Below are 13,969 nucleotides of genomic sequence, written 5' to 3'. Positions count from 1 at the left end.
GTACGTACAAGCGTGCTTAAAAAAGTTTGGAAAAACAATGTGGCATGATACAGATTATAGAGTAAGCACATTACTCAATATTACAAGTCCTTTTTCCCGCTTTATGTCAATTCAATTATAATCAGATGCATGTGATGTACCTACTGCATGGATTTACTTCAAATTTGGTACAAATATTATTAAAAAGTCGGGTCAACATATAGGATACATATTATCAAGCTATCACCTACGGGGAACGAGCAGTGAACCTTTATTTCCTCAACGCATTCTGTAACAACGTGTAATCTAACGACGCATATTTGAATGTTATTATTATGTTAATAACCATGTCATAAGCTAGCTTCACACTATAAATAAAGACATTCTGTAGTATATTTAGTATCAGTATTGCACCCGTGCGAAGCCAGGGCGGGTCGCTAGTTATTTATATATAACAAAACTATTTGATTTCAGTTTCTTGCCAATTATTTCATAAATAACATTTTGAATTGATCACAGATCCACGTTAATTATAATAAATCTATATATACATAAAATAAATGTTTGTCTGTTAGTCCTTTATACAATCGTAAACTATGCTTTTGATCATGTCATGATCTTCAGTAACCTGTTGTGCATGAGCCCACAAAGGTTTCTGAGTTGGTACGACCAAAAAAATGGCGAAGCAACGCGCGTAGGATACAGTTAGTTTATAATAAATTGTACATACATAGGTACCTACATACATAATATAATCACGCCTCTTTCCCGTAGGGGTAGGCAGAGACCACTTCTTTCCACTTGCTACGATCCTTACATACTTCTTTCGCTTCGTCCACTTTCATTATTCCCTTCATACATGCGCTTCGGTTTAGGGTACTCTTAAAAATAAATAATAAATTGTACGTGTACTTAACAAATGAAATATACTTTATAAAATTACGATTGAATGTGCCTTTGACGCCATTGATTGATTTTTGATTTGAATTGAATCAAACAAGAAACTTTTAGTTTGAAAAATACTAAATATAAACAATTAATCACAGGAACAAAAGACAGACGAATCAGTACCTAGATAAACATAAAATATCCAGGAATTCCTACCTGGAAATAACTATGCAACAATAGTTTCAACAAAAGTATATATTCCGAAGCTTTAGAAGTCTTTTCCCCTTACCAGAAGTTACTTCTGTGAAGTTACCAAACAATTAATTTTATATATATATAATTTAGGATTGAACAAAGGGTCTTGAATGGCATCAGAATCACTCGGACGCGTGGAGCTCACAGGAAGCGGAAACAGTCGTCCCTAGCGGATCAGACTTAGCGTGACTGTTATTATTACTGACCACGGGCTTATGTTGAAGTATTTGAAAGAATAAATGAAAGAATAAAACATAACATTTAATCTCATAGCAATCAAACAATTTAGAAACACAAAGGTTAAATGTATTAAAGATAGCTTCATTCTTGCAAATCCTCCTCTTGACTATATTTTTTGAATATTAATAACAAAATATGTGTAAGTATTATTAATAAATGTGAAAGAATAAATTGTAGAAAGAAAAAATAAAATATTATAACTAAATGATAATGACCAGGTGATAATTTTAACTAAATGAAAGCTAAAAATAAATAAAAATGTATCAATCTTTTTCAGTCTGATCTCTTAGTGTTAATCTGACTAACGATATTCTTATATAGGCACCTACATGAATTGGGAACAATAAAGAATGAAAGAAAAGTTGAAATCATAGATATAGGTACCTAACTACCTAAGGATACATACACATAAATGATATTTAAAAATTTTAACCATTTATTTTAATATGTACGATTTTATTTTTGTGTTACCCACACATTAGGAATTCTAAACATTTTTGAATATCATATCAAAAACCATTTATTTTATTTTATTTTGTACTAAAAATAACGCAATGACTCACAGAAATAATAAGCACAAAGTGTGTGTGTGTAGTTCTGACTATAATTATCAAGGTATCATTATCTTAATAATGATTAAAATAACTTATCTCTTAGTTGTTCATATTGTCTCAATCTTTAAAAAAGATATTTAAAACTTATTGAGATGAAAATAGTACAAACCTAAGCAGCCGTGTACCGTAGTAATTAGTTGTAATGGACAAGATGGCGCGCCGGAAGCGGGGATGAGCGGGAAATTGAAGGCAGGTGTTGCTAGTGTTTTGCTAGCTTGAATAATAGCAAAATAGTTGAATATACTTGGAGTGAAATACGTTTTTTTGTTTAAATAAATTGTAATTTATATAATATAACTAAATATAAAACTAGTAATTTTCTTAAGTTTAATTCGCTTAGTTGCGATCGCGTTGGCATTTCGAAAAGTCATAAGCCGTGATAAGTAGCTCGTGCTATCAAAATGCTAAAGAGTATAAAACGAATATAAGTATATATATATATGCATACTTGTAAAATAAATTATTAAGAAAATATTAAACACTATAATATTAAAAAAAAAGTAGATAAAGCAAAGATTTTTTGCTTTGACGCGATTTATTTATATTAAATAAAAACTTTTATTTATCGCCCCAAAACTTTTCGTTCACCTATCGCATGTCGCTAGTGTTCCGCGGAATCTGTGTTTTAATCTGTATTAACGTAAATGTTTTTATTCACTAAATTTTCATCTGCATCGTTGTTTTTATAAAACCACACAATTTTTTCTTTTTTTTTTAAATTTTATCAATAGGTATCATTAAATAAATATTTTCTAATCATATCTTTGTCATGTTTTTGTTCATATATCCAAGATTAAAACAGAAATATAGTCATCGAGTCGCCCTTGTAATTAACTGTAATGGCGGACAAGATGGCGCTCAGGAAACGGGGACGAGCGGGAAACCTCTCCAGGTGTCGCTCTCGTCTCTGAAATATGCTCTTCCTAATGACTTTGAAGATTTTTTCAGCTTTTTTTTTAATTTGAGAGTACATTAGGTAGGCTTTGAATTGCGACTATTTTCTTAGATCGAAATATTGTTTTTTTTTTTTTTTTTTTGTATCTACTTAAAATAGTAAAATGTTACCATAAAAATAAGCTTATTATAATTTTCGTTGTAATTGTTATTATTATGTATCAAGTACCAACTTTTTTTCATTTAAATCTAGTTTGAAATAGGAACATTTGTGTCATTATGTGTTAGAAAGTTAAAAAAAATATATAATTATAAAAAACACAAAAAATATATAGATTGTAATTATTTCTTTTCTCTTATTCTATAAACAATTTAAAGTGTATTAAAAATTCCACCACCAGTGTCCCAATTCAGCGAATCAGTGATCTGTTGAGATGAAAACAAACCTAGTTGTACTCATAGTGCATCGAGCGACGCACAAGGCGTGACCGATCGATGCCTCGTCACGCCTCGTATCCTCCCACCCGGGTATTCCGGATCAAATGAAATTATTAATAAAAAAATTCTAAATTTAACAACAATGTTTAGGAATTTTTGTATATTTTAGCGCATATCCTTGATTCGGTTTCGGTATATTTTTTATTGATTCAACCTATGACGTCCCACTGCTGGACAAAATCCTCTTTTACATGTAGGAAAAGGACCGGAGACGGCTTTTGATACAAGTAGGCTTATCTTAGATTTTTTACATCATCATTCACGAATATTTAGCGGTGGATGTACTGTCGCAAAAAGGCTAGATAAGTCAAAAGACTTGCTACAAGAGGTAAGAGCTTCAAGACCAATTATAGTTTAGGAGTTCGTTCAAATTAAAATTTTATTTTGTTTTGTTGTTATTTGGAAATAAACTAAGTTGTATTGTAATGCAAAGCACAAGTTGGTATCGACTAATGACATCACCGTACTCCATATCTACGTACCCGGTTAACCCAGATATAATTAATCAAAACAGTTTCCATTCGATTTGATATAGAGATGATAAGTATAAATTGACTCTTGTCGCTGATTACCGTCATTAGTTTTATTTGTTTCCGGTTTCGATGTCTGTCCTTGTGGGTCCCCCACCATGCCTCGGAGAGAACGCTAAGCCTTTGCTCTCGGTTGTTATCATAAATAACTGATAGCGATCGTTTCTCATAGTAGGGAACATATCCGCCAACCCGCATTGGAGCAGCGTGGTGGATTAAGCTCTGATCCTTCTCCTATATGGAGAATGAGGCCTATGCCCAATACAGCACCAAAATACCTCCCTGTATGTTGAAATGTTACGAGACATATTTATTTATTTATTTATAAGATCACCAACATACTGTACACTGTTGATACATAAAATATAATAATCAACAGTAATATAACTTAGTGCCAGTACAATTACAGGTGACGACAACATGCAAATGAATAATAGTAAAATCAACGATATATAATATTTTGTCGATAAAATTGTAAGAAGGGAAATTACTACTGGAATTAATACATATTTCACGGTATCAGTATAAAGTAAACAATGCGATAAGGCCTGATAAAATTATCTGCTATATTTATTAGAGTGTTGGGGTAAGCTAGGGGAGATAGTATCACCTATACTGTTTAATCTTTTTATCAAGGATTTAAGTTAAGAGCGGTAAGATAGTTAGATACATTGATGTCATCAATGCTAAGAATAATTGTTATTAAGATGATCTCTTGTTTGTGCTAATCAACAGATTGTTTAGAAAGCGTGTCTGTTTCGAGGGCTGTGCTCAAAAGTTTGCCCCCATTTGCAGCGTTAGAGTAACTAATCTAAGATGTTATAAGAAAGTGTCTGTAAACTATATGGAAGAGAATGTATTTTATGTCTATGTCTGCCTAACGACAAATCACGTTGGCAATTTTATTCCGATCTTTATGCATATGCCATGATTCTCTGTAGAGTGCAGGCAAGATCCAAGTATATCCTGAAAACTGTAGTTTTTGCACGTTTCTGTAATTTTGAGCTATGTTAACTGGGAATGAATTTTTTCACAAAATTTTAGGTATCTATTAATAATATTACTCAGTTTAATCATTGAAGATCCTACGTGCTTGTCAGAAATAATGTCCATTTTGGTTTTTTTTATTATAGACTTAAACTATATAATTACTTCTCTCAAAATATAAGTAAACAATAAACATCAAAACAAACAGGGATATTTCACAAATCAGTGATTTTCCGAGATGAAACCAAAACCGGCAGTATCGAGCGAGCGCGAGGCGTGACCGATCGATCGTCACGCCTCGTGCCCACCCGGTCTTAAAGGTTGCCGCGGGATCGCAAGACATTCGGAAAATATCGGGACTACGCGTATCATATTCTTACTATGTAGTGAGATGCTTGTGTGTGAGTGTTTGTATGTGTGTGGTGTGTGCTGTTGTTAAATAATAGAATCATCGGTCTTAAAATTGTTTTGTGAGACCATTTCATTAATAGTTCCGAAATGTTGTGATAAAAGATAAATTCACGTGTCTTACCAATTATAATCTGTAAATAAATAAATAAATAAATAAATAAAATAAATATCTTATAACATACACACACGGTCGTCTGTTGCTATGATAAGCAACTTAATGCTTGTGTTGTAACAGTCGACTGCTATAACTATATTTTGTTAAATATACATATAAATAATACATATATAAATATATAACCCGCAATAATAGAACCAATTATAAAACCCGTAACCCACGGAACAGAAAGCAAGGGCCACTACAAACTGCGCCAACGGGCTAGTCAAACTAAGAGCATCACGGAAATTTAAAACAATTGAATAACGAGCTTACTAAGCTTAATATGAAGTAGGTCTATTTCACCTCAAGAATAAATTACAATAATCATTAATTTTTAAAAGATTAACTGGAAAAATAATAATAATAATAATAATAATAATATAAGCCGTGTGGTTCCCGGAAAAATAGTAATAATAATAATAATAATAATAATAATATAAGCCGTGTGGTTCCCGGCAGAGTAGAATAGGACCACCCCTTCCTACGCCTAGGGTGTCGTAAAAGGCGACTAAGGGCAACAAAAGCTGCATAACACCCGCGCAGCCTCCTTGGAGAGCGTGAGTGCCTCTCCAAGTGAGTATATTAGCACTCAAAAAAAATACTATGATGGAGGATGATTTACAAAGGCGCATAGGGCCGCTGCCTGGGGGACGCCAGGGCGCGTCTGGAGCTGGCGCTGGACGTGGCAGCATGCGGGCCGCCAGCCAACCCCGCCGACCGGCACCACCACCTGACCGGTCGGGTTATCCACCATCCCCGCCAGTTGGCTTGGCGACGACAGAGTCCCAAGGGACTCAGCATTCGTCGCCCGCCGCTGGTGGAGTACGTCGCATGAGATGGACACCGAAAATGAACGAGAGTGTCATGCATGCGTACTATAGGGCTGTAGGACGTGAAACCGGGCGGACTGGCTACCGGGCAGTAATGCACCGCGAGTTCCTACTGCTTGAGCCTACGCTAACTGTTACGGAACAGAACCTGGCAGATCGAGCTCGGTACATCCAACGAAAGGGCATATTTGACGCCGCCGAGCTCGAACGATTTCGACGTGAGGCTGCTCCTGAAGTCGAACCCGTGTCCACGGTGCGCAACGAAGTGTCAGCGCAACAAGAAGGCGTTCGTAGCGAAGCGCCTGTGGAGGTGATCACTGAGGGAGCAGTCGCCCAAAAAGTAGAACAGATGAGAGGGATCTTGCAAGAGGCGATTTCCGAGACTCGAGGCGCTCCTCTGGAAATGAGACCGCGACTCTCTCGCCTCCCCCTCAATGCCGCGACGCGGAATGCCATTGAGGCAGCCAACAGACTGTTGCCGCCCTATTTGGAAGGCAGCCTCAGCTTGGAGGATACGGGTTCTATTCTCTTCGGCGCCGCTCTAGCGGTGCACCGCCTTGTCGGAGCCAAGACCCAGGAGTCTGGACGCGCTACTCATAAGAATAGCGACGTACCAGCCTGGAAGAGGAGAATAGAACGCCGTATCAACCTGGCCAGGGCCCTCATTGGTAGGCTGCTAGCTTTCAGGTCGGGCAACACAAGGCCAAGGATTGTGCGCTCTGTTAGAATGGCCTTCAACGGGCTAGGCATCAGCCTCAATCAGCCTGACATAGCCGATAAACTAACGGAGCGCATCGACGGCCTGAAGCAGAGAATCGCGGCATGGGGAAAGCGCATTCGCAGGTACTCTGAGAGAGTTGAGCGCTTTCGACAAAATCGCCTCTTCGTGAGTGATCAGAAAAGGTTCTATAGAAAGCTGGAGAACCCGATATCGAGCTCTGCTTCCCTAAAACCGAGTACGGTTGACCTCGTCGCCTTCTGGCGCAACATATGGTCAGGGGAGGTGGAGCACGAGGAGGGCCCTTGGATTGCGGCGGTTCAGGACGCATGTGCTAAAATCGAACCGATGAACCCAATCGCCATCTCTACGGAGGACGTCAGTGGTGCGGTCCGGCGGGCTCCGAACTGGAAAAGTCCGGGGGCCGACGGTCTGCATCACTACTGGCTGAAAGGGCTCTCGGTCTGCCATGCGACCTTGGCTCGACAATACCAAGAGGCAATAGATCGGAAGACACTCCCGAACCTTTTCACTACCGGGATCACTCACTTAGCTCCTAAGTCCACCAACACCGCAGATCCCACCAACTACCGCCCCATAACGTGTCTGACCTCCATCTACAAGACACTGACGTCCGTTCTGAGCTGTAAGATCTCACGACATATTGGTGAGTTTAATATCTTGTCTGCAGCTCAGAACGGATGTCGTGGAGGCGGTCGCGGTACAAAGGAGCTCCTTCTCATCGACTCTGTGGCGGGCCAGCTTGTCAGACGCAACCGTCGGAACTTTTCGGCCGCCTGGATCGACTACAAAAAGGCTTTCGACTCGGTACCTCATTCATGGCTCCTGAGGGTCCTCGAGCTGTACAAGGTTGACCAGGCAGTTCGAGACTTCCTCGGAGTATGTATGGGGCAATGGAGCACGATCCTATGTCTCCAGGGCGAGCGACTGACGGGTGCGGATGACCCAATCAGGATACGGAGGGGTATTTTCCAGGGTGATTGCCTGAGTCCACTATGATTCTGCTTGTCCTTGAACCCTCTAAGCACCCTGCTGGAGCGTTCGGGGACAGGCTTTCAGTTTCGGAGAGGAGGTACTAAAGTCTCCCACCTTCTCTACATGGACGACCTCAAATTGCTGGCACCTAACGCTGCACGCCTGCAGGAACTGCTGAAAATCACTACGGAGTTCAGCAGTTCCATCAGGATGCAGCTTGGAGTAGATAAGTGTGCGGTCGTGCATGTGGACAGGGGTCAGGTGACTCAATCGTCGCAGCTTAGTCTCGAATTAACATCATTCAAGACCCTCTCCGAAGCTGAATCTTACCGGTATCTGGGTATGTCACAATGCATAGGGGTGAAGGAAGTGGACATGAAACAGGCAGTTTGTGAAATCTTTTTTGGACGGCTGACAAAAGTTCTTCGGAGCTACTTGTCTGGAGCCAACAAGGTCCGAGCTTATAACGCTTGGGTCATGCCCACTCTCTTGTACACCTTTGGCATACTCAGATGGACTCAGACCGAACTTGACGCCCTGGACAGAAGAGTCCGCACAACTATGACGCACCATCGCATGCACCACCCTAAGTCGTCGGTCATGAGACTGTACATCCCGCGGAAGTGTGGTGGTCGAGGCATGTTAAGCGCTAAGACTATGCATAACCGCGAGGTGTGCAGCCTCAGGGCCTACTTTGAAACGAGACGGGACAGCGCTTTGCATGGTGACGTTTCAATGTGTGACAAAGGACTAACCCCCCTAGCCTTGGCCAAAGAGAACTGGCAGAAACCGGTCGTACTGAGCACCTCTGACCGGGAGACCGTATGGATGGAGAAGGAACTGCATGGACGGTTCTACAAGGCGCTTCACGCACCACACGTGGACAGTAAGGCCTCCGTGCAGTGGCTGCGATTCGGCGACCTCTTTGGGGAAACCGAAGGTTTTGTCTGTGCAATACAAGATCAGGTGGTCAAGACGAACAACTACCGAAAGCACGTCCTGAAGGATGGCACTCCCGACTTCTGTCGAGCCTGTCGTCATCCCGGTGAGTCACTCAGGCATGTGCTTTCGGGTTGTTCCGTGCTTGCTAATACTGAGTACTTGCACAGACACAACCAAGTGGCCAAGATTCTCCACCAAGAGCTTGCTCTTATGTACGGTCTCCTGGAACAGAGGATGCCGTATTACCAATACTCACCGGTGCCAGTACTCGAACGCGACGGAGTCCGGCTCTACTGGGACCTGCCTATCGCCACAGACAGGACGATACTGGCGAACAAGCCTGATATCGTGGTGATGGACAGGGCACGGTCGAGGGTATTTTTAGTGGACATCACCGTCCCGCATGACGAGAACCTCGTGAAAGCCGAGACTGAGAAAAAACGTAAATATCTGGATCTGGCGCACGAGATTGTCGACATGTGGGGTGTGGGGTCTGCTGAAATAATCCCTATCGTAATATCTGCCAACGGTTTGATCCCGGTTAGCCTCGCTCACCATCTGAGGCAACTGGGGATCCGGGACGGTTCGCTCGCAGCCAGGATGCAGAAGGCGGTGTTACTTGACTCGGCTAGGATTGTCCGCCGGTTTCTCAGCCTACAGCCCTAACCCCCGGCCGTTTGATCTCCCTGCCGGGGCGTATTCCTCCACCCGCTTATATTTATATATGTAAGTATAAGTAAATTTACTATATTATTTTTATAAGTAGTTATTATAATATATGTATCTATTATGTATTGGACGGGTGGAGTGACATTCAGTAAGATAATAATATTCTTTATTTTAAAATAGGTATGCAATTTTTTTCATTTGTTAGACTGTATACTGCATAAACATAATTAACTAAAATATAGGTGAAATAGACAAAAATCCGCCAACCCGCAGTGGAGCAGCGTGGTGGATTAATCTTCAATCCTTCTTCTATACGGAGAAAGAGGCCTAATCCTAAAACTGGGATGTTACAGGCTGAATGTGGACAAAAATCTAAATTAGACTTAATAGTTTAGTCATTGTGATGTGAAATAATTAGGCGGCAAAACGGAAAATTTGCCAAATCATGTAATGAATAAAACAAGGAAAGTAAACTTAGCAAATGATTTTGGTATTATACCGTGGTGAGTGTTTCCTTTCAAGTTTTTGATTAAGGGTATAAGGTCATAAAAACTTTGAATGTTGCGCCATTTTTATTACTTACTAGCTGACCCAGCGAACTTCGTATCGCCTAACACAAACTTTATCGTATGGTATTAAAGTTCAAATTGACTTTTAAGTATTATCACAAATCTTTTGTATGGGAGTATAGAAAAGTGTTGTTTTTAAACTTTTTCAGGAAATTTCAAATTTTTTTTTAGAATTTTTCTCTCCGTAAGAACCATCCTCGTACTTCGAGGAATATTTTAAAAAAAGAATTAGCGAAATCGGTCCAACCGTTCTCGAGTTTTGCGCTTAGCAACACATTCAGCGACTCATTTTTATATTATAGATTATATTACAAGAAAATATTACAGCTCTAATTTTACAAAATTCAATATAGCCAAAAATATATCGACTGCCCGGATATGCTCGGTTGCGCTGCACGCCCGGATTCACCCGATTCCACCCGGACGCGGGTTCACGATCGATACCCGGTCATGGTCGTCTATCAGGTTGTTACTCGTAAAATTAAATAACTTGACCTTCATATAATACTGTTAAAAAATATGTTACACGATAGAAATAACAGAAAACGGTTGTTTATATGTAATACAGTAACATGGCCAACAAATGTTACATGTTCAAATAGCCCTTGGACCTGGGAGTATGGGCCAATATCATCAATTTTGAATATAAACCAGGTACTCCTAAATTATTTTAGTCATCTGTTGTTCATCCTTTTCCAAATTGAATTATGATAAGATGTCCCTTTTTTAGAATATTGATTATTTCGTAGTTACGAATTACGTTTTGCGGTTTAACGTAATTCCTGTGACAATAAGTACACGGTAATCTGGATCTACAACCATTCACAAAATAAGTTTCTTTCTAATAGGTTTTTGCGATTGACAATCGAACCAAATTTTCCCATTATAGCCTTAATGTTTCAAAGGACAAATGAATACAAGATATAGGGATGAATCGATCATGTTTTCATGTTATTCAATAATTTCTTTAGGCTAAGGCTAGGTAAGCCTTGGTTATCAGTAAAAAGAATGCCATAATTGAAATGTTGGATAAATATGTACTAACAGAAAATATCGAAAAGATTAAAAACGCATATAATTTAACATATGTACCTACCTACCTAGTTTGGAAGGTAGTAGATATTTGGCATTCGGAGAATTAATGTTTTTGACGTAAGTGTATTAAAATATTGTTTTTATTTTCAGGTCACGGAGGTGTCAACCAATTAGGAGGCGTGTTTGTAAATGGGCGACCTTTGCCGGATGTCGTACGGCAGCGTATAGTCGAGCTGGCTCATAGCGGCGTGCGACCGTGCGACATCAGCCGACAGTTGCGCGTGTCGCACGGATGCGTCTCGAAGATTCTGTCGCGGTGAGTTCGAGTTCCATTTTCGAATTTGATTTGTTTTTCTCCGCGATGAATTTGAAATTTAATTTCAAATTAGATTTCACCGCATTTTTGCTACTTAGATTTCATTTGATTTTTACAGATTTCTCTTTTGTTAAAATAAATGTTTCCGTTATTCTTACTTTATTTATGTACAAGTAAAATCACTGTTATACTTTTTACGTTTGTTAACTAACCATTAAGCATTCTAAGCATTGTTACAAAAAGACTATTGTTCAAACATAAATAAGAAAAGAAAAAAAAAAAACGATGTCTCCATTAAATTGAGCTATTATAATACTTTAAGTTTGAAAAATCTTAGATCCAATTACGTAGGCACGAGCTAATGCTTAAAATATGCAAAAATGGTATTTATCGGAACACTATATGGGTGTTATTTGTCTGTGTGTGGACACAAAAGGCGAAAACAATGGTTTTAACATGGTTGTAATGTCTGATGGTAGTGAGCGCACGCGCCGTTCTGCTCAGAGCGCGGAACGTACACACATACATACATTATGTACATATGATTCATGTTATTGTCACGAGATATAACAACCGTATTCTGTGTCATTGTTCTATTTGAAATTTTGACTTAAGGTCTTTTTAGATAGATATATCTATATAAATAAATAAAATCGTAGTCTCTGTTTCTAATATTAAAATAACTGCTTTTTACTAAACGCATATGAACGTATACATGGTACATATACAAAATAACATTTTTTACAATTTTTGTCTGTTTGTTTGTTCCGGCTAATTTATGAAATGGCTAGACCCATTTTGACGGGACTTACACTGCCAGATAGCTGACGTAGTGAGGAGTAACTTAGGCTTATCTTTTTATCTTAGAAATTTATTTATTTTGTAACTCTGCGGACTGAACAATATTTTTTTAATTCCACGCGGACGAATTCGCGGGCATGGCTAGTATTTTCATAAATACAATGCTTATACATCCCAAAGTATGTACATATACAAAAGGCAAAGGAGTGTCCATATATTAATCTTGTACTGTGTATTACGAACCGTATTTATTTTTGTTCATTAACCTAATCAAAGTATAAAATCTAAGTGGATCTTGCTAAAAAAATAGTATACGAAATTAGTTATCTAGTTAGGTTTCTAACTATCTAACAGATGTCGAAGTATTTGGAAATTTAAACAGTATCATAATTTTTCTAATTATTATTTCCCTTTCATTAATTTTTTCACACCGTTCAAGGATAAATATATCATTAGAAAACATTATCTTAATAATATTAATGCATTATCTAAAGATAAATACAACAAATTAATTAGTTTAAATGCCTGTAAACGAACGCCTCGTTAGTGGTTAGGGTCTTAGGTCTACAAACCGCAGTTAAAGGCACTTTATTAAATCTAGCTTGGAATACTTACAATCTTGTTTAGAAACTTTTAGATTTTTTCACCATTATTCTGCTATTTTCTATTTTATTAAATTGATTGGAAGGTAAAACACTAAACAGTCATAGCATTTAAGGTTTTTTTTAACGCTGTTTCTGGCAGAGTGAAATGACTTTGGCATTTAAAGGCAATTTTTGTAAGAAAATTCTCGGTAATACTATACTGTATAGAATATGAATATACCTGTAGCGTAATAGTTTTAGCATTCTAACAAAACAATTGAATCTTTCACTGCTAACAGTTTAGATGAACACGCGCTCTTACCTACGTCTCTTTCTTTCGTCCACAGTTTTCCTAGCAAATTTTTAGAAAAAATAAACATTTTTTTTTTGACATATCAACGGTACTTTTACACTTCAGCCTATCGCAGTCCACTGTTGGAAATAGGTCTTCACAATTTCGCGCCAAAAAATGGCGTGATCTCGTGCGTGTTGCCCATAGTCACCACGCTGAGTAGGCGGGTTGGTGACCGCAGGGCTGGCTTTGTCGCACCGAAGACGTTGCTGTCCGTCTTCGGTACTATTCGTGACACATTAATTACTATCCATGTGATATGATTTTGTAGAACATTACATATTATGATAAAAAATAAAGAGAAAATAATTTGAGTGACATTTGATATAAGCGGTTAAAAATAAATCGAAAAATTACGCTTATCGTGAAGATCTACAAAGATCATATCCAATGAAATAATTTCTCACGTCTAGTCAAAAAATAACCAGATACAACAATACTGATTACTAAATCATGTAAATCATAAATGATGTTAACTCAAAAATCACTAATAATGCGTTAAATTGTAAAAAAATGAACTAATAACAAGTTCCCACATTAAAGGATCTTTTATATTTGATAACAAATAAGAATAATTGTATAATTTTAAATTATTCTCTAAAATCCTTTGAAATTACAAATAAAATAGAGAAATTCAATATATATGATAATTGTGTTTGCTCGCAAAGGAAAAAAAAACCGACTTCAATTACATCGACGAGTAA

The 13,969-nt window shown here is 38.3% G+C and overlaps 1 protein-coding gene across 1 annotated transcript in view; it reads left to right on the top strand.

The window, feature by feature from the left end:
* Nucleotides 1–13,969, top strand: part of LOC123666466 (paired box protein Pax-5) — a 92,989-nt gene that overhangs the window by 40,163 nt on the left and 38,857 nt on the right. Inside the window, exon 3 of the mRNA XM_045600557.1 lies at nucleotides 11,363–11,528. Coding sequence (XP_045456513.1) covers nucleotides 11,363–11,528 — 166 coding nt within the window. The remainder of the gene's footprint in view (nucleotides 1–11,362; nucleotides 11,529–13,969) is intronic.

This window comes from Melitaea cinxia, chromosome 26, assembly GCF_905220565.1.
Source record: "Melitaea cinxia chromosome 26, ilMelCinx1.1, whole genome shotgun sequence".
NCBI classification, from domain to species: Eukaryota; Metazoa; Arthropoda; class Insecta; order Lepidoptera; family Nymphalidae; genus Melitaea; species Melitaea cinxia.
Note: the sequence above shows the minus strand (reverse complement) of the source record. Positions and strands in the feature narration are given on the sequence as shown.